General features: G+C 29.3%; 1 protein-coding gene across 1 annotated transcript in view; it reads right to left on the bottom strand.

Annotated features, from left to right (window-relative positions):
- Ir25a (ionotropic receptor 25a) overlaps positions 1–10,346 on the bottom strand; it is a 53,547-nt gene that overhangs the window by 35,072 nt on the left and 8,129 nt on the right. Inside the window, exons 2-4 of the mRNA XM_067044678.1 lie at positions 4,282–4,434; positions 1,501–1,660; positions 645–787 (exon numbers count right to left, since the gene is read on the bottom strand). Of these exons, the coding sequence (XP_066900779.1) occupies positions 645–787; positions 1,501–1,660; positions 4,282–4,434 (456 nt within the window). The remainder of the gene's footprint in view (positions 1–644; positions 788–1,500; positions 1,661–4,281; positions 4,435–10,346) is intronic.

Genomic DNA, 10,346 nt, shown 5'->3' with positions numbered 1-10,346 from the left:
ATCTTCTCCTCATTTATCATCCACGGTCAACTATCTCTCATAATTATATTAAAAATATTTTAATGAAACTGACTGTGCTGAGGGCAACTGCTTTCTACTCTTCTTCTGATACTTTTTCAGGCAGCTTCAAATTCTAGACTGAGCAGATGGTATTGCCTGGGATAAGGCTGTTGCATTACATTACCACCGTTTATACCATTACGTGCTCAAGTCTGTAAAGTTGCCAAAGATCTTGGCTTTTAGTATTTCCTGATATTTTCCGATACTGTTTTATTGATATTGTCGTCGGATGAGACAACAACATCAATCGCATATCCACTTCTCACTTTTTGATCTATTAAGACTTTGCCCGATTTTTTATTAACCAAGATGTGTTCTGTAATCATAGAACAATTCCAATATATTGTTCTGCTTTCCCCTGAAAGTACTTGTTTCAAATAAACTTTTATTTGAAAATTACTAGCAATTTATAGGAGACAAAGATGAAGGGTTTGGATATGATGTAGTTGAAGAAATAATTTTGTTAATAGCCAGCACTATTCAAGAAATCTTACTTATATACTTTCAAGATGAAATAATACTAAATATAATTATATTATAACTATAAAAAAATAAATAATATTACTAAATTAGAAATAATTTACCAAAGGAATCGTCGTAAAGGATTCCAGCATTTGTAATGTTCTGAAGTTGTACAATGCTTTTGACAATTTCTGGAATAATATCGGCAGGAGGGTTTATCTGAATTAAATATTTCTGTTTTTCGTTATCTAAGGTTTTCCATTGCCTGCACATAACAATACAAATTTGATGATAAATTAGTAATAGTTCATATTAAAAGTATATATAAATTAAATTAAATTTTAATAAAAGAAAAAATTATTTGGTGGCAGTAAGTAACATTAATTGTTGAAATTAAGATGTAAATAAATCAAATTTATTATATATATTTGTATATAATTGTTTTCTTAAAGCAATGAAATATTTCTGGAATGTGAGTACTGTTATCATATAATAGAGTTGCCAAATGATATGGTAATCCAGTGTCTATCAAAAGCTTGGAATTTGTTAGTATGTCTTTAACAATTAGTGGTACATTTCACTGTATACATGTTGGTCTAGATGTCTAGTCAATACTAGTTCGTGTGGAGCTTAGGATTGATGTCTTCCATGGATGTTATATACTCTTAACTTGTCTTTATCTAAAAAAAATTAAAATAACAAATATACAGTGTATTCCAGCATTTAATTTGCACTGTATTTTCTTATTTTCCTACATACTACACTGCTCTAAGGATAATTATGGTGACATTTTTTTTAGTATAACTAGGGTGCTGGGAATTTTTTCCCCAAAAAGGTTGCCATGGGGACATAAGTTTGGGAACCACTGCTCCATAGTCACTTTTTATTATTCAACTTTATCAAGTGCATATTTTATCTAGTGCAATAACATTATCAAGTGCATATTTTAGCAAGTGTTTTATTTGTTTAAAGTGATACCTTAGATCTCCTTCTTGTCCAAATGACGAGCTGATAGTAGGCAAGGCTAGAGCATCAGTAAATGTTTTGACAGCTTCGGAAGGAACATTATTCATTGTTGAGTCTAATACTAAATGAGGAGGTTTTCCATCAGAGACCGTTCCATTATAAGCTTCACATACTGTAAAAAAAAAAAAAAAAAAAAAAGGTCGGAAGTTCATATTACAAAATAATTTTTGCAAATAACTGTTTATTTCAGTATGGTGTATTTCTCTTTTTAACCTGACAAAAGTGTCATACTTTTTTGTCCACCAGGAGGTGTCCCGTTTGCACAAATCCCATGGTCAACGATTTGTACAATTTTTTTATATAATTGGATGTGATGATAGCTAAAATCTTTTAAGATTACTTTCAATGTGATTTGAAATTGGAATTGTAAATTGCAGCTATTCATCAAGGGCTGGATAATTCAGATTTTGTAAAAGATCTAAGATCTTGCCTCAACTCAAGAAACACACAAGGTGTTCAGATGAACATAATACTCAAGTAAGGAAAAAGAAAGTCACATTAGGAGTGTACTGGTGAGAGAAATGCTCAGTCTTACTGTTGAAAACTGAATTGAGTATAGGTGAGGTGGTAAAAGAGTGAGTAACAAAAGCGGTAATAAAAACATCTAAGGGTTAACGGATAAACGGATAAATTACGCCTCTCCTTTATAAGTAACGGGTTAATTACTTAATGTAAAAAGTTTTATTACTTTCTAGGGCGGCATGAAAGGAGTTTATAGTGGTTAGTGGAAATCAGGCTTCTTTTGTACACTTTTTGCTCTCATTTATTCATTTTTATTGTTTATTTTATTTTACAATATTTTATGCATTTAGTAATCTTTAATAGATTATGTTTCAGTAATGTAACATCCCATTAAACTTTATTGCTCATTGCACTGATTGTTACGTTGATAATAATCAGAGAAGACGATCGAGGGTGCAGTCAGTCAGCTATAAAAATAAGGGATACTTATTTTGCCACTTATATTGATGATTTTTGGCAATGGATTTGGACCTGAATTTCAGGCATTAATTCTACCAATAGGCAACCACCATAATGCACGATAGGAAACATGAGGCTACTACTAAACGGTAGCGAAGTGTAATATACAGAGACATCTAGTTTTATTTATGTAAATTGATTTCATAAGTCTCCATTAAGAAGAGTATATTTATCTAACATTGATGAAAATTTGGCATTCCACGTCCGTTAAAGGTTCTTCTATAGTAAATTAGTCTAAATTCCTATACTTCCAGGCCAGGAAATTAAAAAAATTATCCATAGGAAGGGGTATCCATCGGAGAGAGTTGTTTATTAGGAGAGGTTTCTCAGTATATCAACTGTTATTGTTTAACATTATCTATAAGTTGAAAATAAATAAATAAATTAAAAAGAGATAAAAGAAGTTTAAAACAAATAAAGTTAAAGATAAATAAGTACTCGAGTGATTTTCCATCAAGGTGATAATGTATAATTACCAGGCAGTCAAGAATAATATTTGCGGCCGATATCGCAATATCCCCAATGCTAACACCTACCTAAGTATTCTAAAAATTGGAATTGTTCTGTAAAATCTGAACCTCTCTCACAGTGAACTCTCTCTCGCTCTCTGAAGTTCTTGCGGAATTTTTCTTTTATGAAAGGGATGTATTTTTCATAGATCCCCTTTTTTCCATATCAACTTCACCTGCCAAATTATTTGCAGATGTATGTTCCATGGGCTGAATGTAGGCATTAGGCTCTTGTACTGGAAGTTCCTATGATCTGCTTGTAATTCCGATGTTTAATCGATTTAAACATGTTCTACAGCTTGTAAAATATAAATTATTTTGGTCATGTCATGACTTATACTACTTTTCTCACTTTCTATATATTGTAATATGCTCTTTTTGAGTAAATAATATATTTTGATGTATAAAGGGTTATTAATATGTTTTATTTTATGTATCATTATAATATTCATTTGTTTTGTTTATCCAAAAAGCAAGCTAACCAAGTTTCATGGTTTATAATAACTTCGTGATACAAAAAACCAAGATGGCGTGAATCAAGGCCATGTTGAGCAGATTCAAATATCATAAAAACTATTTTAACTCTTCCCATCATAATTGAAAATACAGTAAATTAAAGGAAAAATAGGAATCAAGAAATAATGCTAATGAATAATATTCAGAAAGTAAATCATTTGGAAAAATCCCTAACTGTTGTGGGACAATCGATGTTTACATGTAACCTCAAGGCAGGTTTTGTTTTTGAAGAGAACGGGCAGTTGTGTCTGTGGCGCCAAGGAGAGATGGTCTCTTAGTATGAAAAGGTCGTCAACAATTTCTGTCAAGAAGGAAGCCATATTTGATGCTAGGACAGAACAATAAGATTAAGAACAAAGAAGACACCAGAAATCAACAAAAGAAGATCGTTAGCATATAGAGCTTGGTTAGTTTTGTTATAACTAAATTAGAATATATTTGTAAAACAGATTTAAATTTAATTAATTGAAATTATTGTAAATGCCTGTTCTGATTGTCTAGTAACAACACGCCCTGAGATTAAGAGTCTTTTATATTATTAAATTTGAATAAATTTTATTATCCATTTGATATTAGTATTCTTAATTTGAACCCAAAGTATCTTTTATATTTGAAGAAAAGTTATAAAACGAGTAAAAATTCTTTTTTATTTTATTTTTAATAAATAAAATTATTACAATATATATCCACAAAACTAATTCAACATTATGAACAATTTGGTACTTACTCGACTCAAGTATGGCTTTGGCATCTGTTCCTGATATGCTCACTCTAACTGCTGCCTCTACTTTTACACCAAGCTTGGGGTTCTTCTTTAAGTAGTTCAGGACTACATCAAAACTCATCTCAGCTAGCTGATTCTTTGCCTCATTTATAAACACTGTTAGCAAAAAAAAAAAAAAACAATAATAAGAGAAACTATATTATTTTGTTTTCACAATTGGTTTTTATAGTAAAATATTTAAAGAACTTTTCTTTCTCAAAACATTTGAGGAATTTTAATAAAAGGAAGATGGTCAGAATAGAGGGTGGTCCACATAACTCAAATAGAAAATAATTTTGGAAGATTATTGATTGACCGTGTGTAAGGATGAAAGGAATATAGGAGGTGCGGTCAAGAAAAACTCAAATAGTAGAAATATACTATTTTAATGAGCCAACGTTTCGCCCCACGTTGCAGGGCTTCTTCAGGGCTATTTTGACGGCAGTCAAAACTAAAAAAAAAAAAAAAAAATGAACAATTTTATTATCTATTTCTTAATATTAATTAATTATTTCTTATTATTAAATCTATTTATTATGGGCCAATGTTTCGCTCCACTTCACAGGATTATAAAATATACAAACAACTTTAATTAAGTAACATAGTGTGATAATAAGATAATATGAAATAAAAATAAACTGTGGTGTGGCTGTACTAAGGTAAAATAACTGAAAACTACGACTAAACAAGAAATTATTTTATCTTCTCCCTTTTAGTTTGTACTGTACTGTGTGCACTGTATTTTTTATATTTCTTACAAGTTACACTAATAGTTATACATTAAATACAAATACAATTTTAAAAAAAAAATACTATTTTTCTGTTGCTATAAATATTTGTCTATCAGGGTTTCTGGAGGTGGGAATCATGGTTGTAAATTTAGTTCTGGCCAAAATTACAACAGTTTAACAAAAGATAATATAGTTATAATGGAATTGGTAAAGATCAGATTTTCTCGGCATTTTTCAACTGGGATGTTTCTATTTTTCTCCTTTACTTATTCATAAATTTCTTTAATATTTTGTATTTATCCTTTATTTATTATTGCTAATAATTACTTTGTTATTTTTTTCAAATAAATAAAGTTTAAAGATACCTTTGAAGAAATCATTTTGAAAGTTCAGCATTTCAGCTGTATGAGACTATAGCAATGATGATAAGACCTAACTGATATTAACGGCCATTTAGTTGCAAATTTATTTACCCAATTTAATCAAAACAATTGTGGCTTCAGTCTTCGGGTTGAGGTTGGGTTTCCCAGGTTACTGGGAGTGGAACTTCATGAACCGTTTTTTGATATAATCCTCTATTGACTCCATTTGTAATTCGCGATGCAATTGGCTATTTTTTATGAACCAAGGAGAATTAACTGCGATTCTTAGGACTTTATTTTGAAAAGATTGTATGCCGCTCCCCAGACTTCACAGCCGTACATCAGTGGCCTGAGAATTGTTTTCAATATAAGAACAGTTGTTTCTGGTTTTAGTTTGAAATTTCTGTTTAGGATAGGATATAGCATTGCTAACTATAAACTACTTGATATTAAATTAAACTAGATTTAATTTGAGTGCTAATAGACATCTGTAGATCTCATGGTTCCTGAGATTTAAATTTCCCATGATAAATTCATTAACTACTGATTTAAATAAATACTAAAATTTCATTAAATGTTGTTTTTTTTAAAAAAAATTATCTCGGGAATTATTAAACGTAAACAGCTCTACTACAGCTCATATCGTAGAAAATTCCCACTACTTTAAATAATGTTCAAAATAATCAACAATTAGCGTGAAATGACTCTTTTTCACCGGGTTATCATACTAATAAGGAAAGGTTATCAGTCGAGTAAAAACTGCAGTTCGTTATAGTACAAGAGCCGGAAAGAAAAAAAGGCAGTTATCTCACCCACATTTTTGATTACTTTAAGGAAAACTAGTTATAATTATTAGTCAAAATTTATGAGTCTGCCAAGTATAGGTAGGGAGAATAAAAAATGGCGGCTGTATCAAAACTTTAAAAAAACATTTTTCATTCGGAGCTCTATATCTTAAAAACTACCAACAACACTAGAAAATATAAGAGAAAACTATTTAAAGAAGAGTAAATTTGCTGAAATATTAGCCCTAAAAGAGCTATTTACGTCCAATAGTTCTCGAGATATAGCTTTTTAAAAAGCAAAATTTCTTAAAAATCTACTGAAAGGTTAGTGGTTAATTAATTTATTTTGAGAAATCTATATCTCAGGAACTATGTGACATACAGATGTTTATTAGCACTCAAATTAAAGCTAGTTTATTGGACTATAAAGAAGTTTATGACCTTTACCTTCGTAGGAATAGTAGTTTTGATATTTGCTAAAATAAATTGATTTATAGTTGTTCCGACAATAAGTTTGATTTATTAAAAACATCATTTCAGAAACCATTGGGGGTACAGATGTCTGCCAGCGCTCAAATTAAAGCTAGTTAAATTTACTACAGAATAGTTAATTATGTTTATCTTTGTGGGAGTAGTAGTTTTTATGATGTTTGACAAAATAAACTCACAAAATGTTAATTTCTAATTGTCAGTATAAAATGTTGGATTTTTGAAAAATATATCTCTAGATCCATAAGACGCAGATATGTCTGCCAAAACTCAAAATAAGGAAATTTAACTTACTATAAAGTAGTTTATTATACTTATCTTCGTAGGGGTAGTAGTTTTTATGACTTTCGCAATTAAATATAAATTTGGCAAATGAAAATTTGTCCGAACAACTATAAATCAATTTATTTTAGCAAATTTTATGTAAACTGTTACCCCTACGAAGATAAACATCATAAACTACTTTTTAGCTCATTAAACAAGTTTTAATTTGAGTGCTAATAGACATCTATACAGCAAATGGTTTTTGAGTTATAAATTTTTCAAAATAAATTCACTTACTACTGATCTTTCAGTACGTCCCATACAACATTTTTATGAACTATTCATCATAAATAGGGCTTATATTATAGCAAATTTAATTTTTCTTTAAATGACGTTCTCTTAGGTTTTCTTGCATTCTTCCTACTTTTTAAGATATAGAGCTCGGAATGAAAAATTAAATTTTTTATCACTTTCAAACAGCCGTCATTTTTTATTCTTTCTACCTATACTTGGCAAACTAATCAATTTTGACTAGTAACTATACATAGTTTTCATTAAAGTAATCATAAATTGGGATGAGATAACTGGCTTTTTTCTCTTCTTGAGCTCTTGTACTATTAGGTATTGGCAAGCGAAACAAAAGCCGGATGGATATAGGGTATCAACCAGTGTATTTCAGTTGTAATAGATTGTGTTATATTTATTTTTGCACAATTTTAAATTACTGCTTTTATTTAACCTTCATTAATCAGAGAATATTATAAAATTTTAAATAGACGTATAGCTACGCAGTTATTTAATTATTATTAATATTTTATTTTATCCTTAATTCCTTCATATTATAACTTTTATGATTACAATTACAATAGGAGTATATTTTCATAGTTTTCTATGGCATTAGGTTTTTCGCACATGATAATTGCAGTGTTTGAAAGGCAAACTTTCTTGGTTTTTTTTTCCATTTATCTTGTTAGGAAAGTTGAACAGAGGTATAATCTTGTAGAAGATGTATGAACCAGTTTCGAAAGCTCTGACGTCAGTGCTCAACTTCTCCCAGGTGATGACGTGATACTCGAACCCTAATCCAATACAAGCGATTCCTCTTCCTTTTCTATAAACACTTCAGCCTTCCACTGGCGAATACAATGGGTAGGCCTTTCTCATTTCATGATGGCCCTTCAGAAAGGAAATTTCTTTGAGTGGGCCTAAACGTCCCAATTTTGTGCTTTTCTTTCAACCAAGGTTGATCGAATGCTTTGCAAACAAATTAGCTGATTAATGTTGTAAATGGAACTTTTGTTGTAAGGGATTCATATCTATATATCTGCTAATAATAAAATAAAAACTTAAGAAATAGTTATTAATATGTTTAAATAATTCATATATATGTATATATAGTTGACCGTAAAGATTTAAATATAAGAAGATGGTCAGGGTTGCGGTCAAAAAAAGAACAAATAGTTTAAAACTATTTTAATGTCCCACGTTTCGCCCCACTTTGCAAGTCTTCATCAGGGCTAAAAAGATACAAAAAAAACTGAGAATATTACAACAATAAGATACAATAAGGTAATTTAAGCTAGGATAAATATTATGTAAAAATAAAGTGATAAGAAATTACATATAAATAAAAGGAAGGAAGACATAAAGTAGTTTATATATTTGTTATCATTTAATATCGTTATTATTATGTTTATTTATCTTTATTCTTTCAAGACGTTTATTTAATCTCCACTTTCTTCTTCTTCTTTTTTTTTTTCCATATTGTTTTTTATACATCTCCTGTACTTTTTTAACTCTATATTTTACGTATTTAAAAAAAAAAATTGTACTCTTTACATTGTTACTTATTTTTTACTCAAGTTTATTTTGTACTGTTACTATTTTATGTCTTCTTTTCTTTTATTTATATGTAATTTCTTATCACTTTATTTTTACATAATATTTATCCTAGCTTAAATTACCTTTTGTATCTTATTGTTGTAATATTCTCAGTTTTTTTTTTATCTTTTTAGCCGTGATGAAGCCCTGCAAAGTGGGGCGAAATGTCTTGGCGACATTAAAATAGTTTTAAACTATTTGTTCTTTTTTTGACCGCTACCCTGACCATCTTATATTTAAATAATTTATAAATAATCTTATTTATTAATTTATATATCTATCCAAGTTAAGTCTCAAATACTCTTTATTTTTTCATTAAATGGCCAACGTTTCGGTCAACCTGAGCACATCCTGAAGGACTTTTATTAATATAAATTTACACTTCACATCCAACAATTTAATACATTTTTGCAGGTCATACCATAGTATGCCCTGGTGAGTTATCAATTTATTGATATGATACATTATTATATATATTTATACAGAGAGAGATACATTATCATATATATTTAAAGATGATTAGATTATAGTGGCTTATTACTCATACTTCCTGGTTTCTCTTCCATGATTTACACGGCAATTCCTCTTTGTCATTTTTTATATTAAATTTACTGACAGTAAATGGGCGATCCATTGCAACTTACTTATCTGATATTGAGCGAGTTAGGACACGCGAGGATGCGTGATTTAGTTAAAGGTTACCTATACCTTCCCTTTGGCTCGGGAGTTGTCATTTATTTACAACAGTTAGAAATTTATTTTTTCTTATCATTATGATTAATAAAATACACTTGTAATTTTGTACATAAAAATTGTAATAGCACGTTTTGAAACATCTGCCATTTTTTATTCCTCCTACCTATACTTTGCAGACTTATCAATTTTGACTAGTAATTATTCATAGTTTTCATTAATGTTATCAAAAATTGGGGTGAAATAGCTGACTTTTTTCTATTCTTGGACTCTTGTATCAACAAGTGTAGTTGAGTTGTAATAGATTGCGTTATATTTATTTTTGTACGTTTTTAAATTACTGCTTTTATTTAACCTTCATTAGTCAGAGAATATTACATAATTTGAAATAAGATTTTGGCTACTTAGTTATTTAATTATTATTAATATTTTATTTTATTCTTAATTCCTCCATGTATTATTTTGAATGTTTTTATAACTAATAAAGCAATGGATGACAATAATAATAATTTAATGACAGTTGTCAATTATCTCATCTTGATTCTCTCACTAGTTAGAAGATCAACAAGGCACTCAGTGGCCAAACTTTCACTTTTCACTCAATTTAGGCTTGTTGTTATAAATTTATTTTAATTAAAACTTAGAATTAAACAATAACATGAAGTTTTGGAAGGAAAGATTTTTAAAAAAGTTGCTCAGAAAATCCGCTTGGAGCTCTTATGCATTTAACATTTAAGGCTAAATGTACCGATTTTTAGTAAGATTTTTTTTCAAGAGATGGCAGCACTTTCGGGGCAAATTTACTTTTCTTCTCATTTGAATAC

The sequence above is a fragment of the Halyomorpha halys genome, unplaced genomic scaffold, assembly GCF_000696795.3.
Source record: "Halyomorpha halys isolate HHAL.00 unplaced genomic scaffold, Hhal_1.1 Scaffold369.1, whole genome shotgun sequence".
In the NCBI taxonomy this organism is placed as follows: Eukaryota; Metazoa; Arthropoda; class Insecta; order Hemiptera; family Pentatomidae; genus Halyomorpha; species Halyomorpha halys.
Note: the sequence above shows the minus strand (reverse complement) of the source record. Positions and strands in the feature narration are given on the sequence as shown.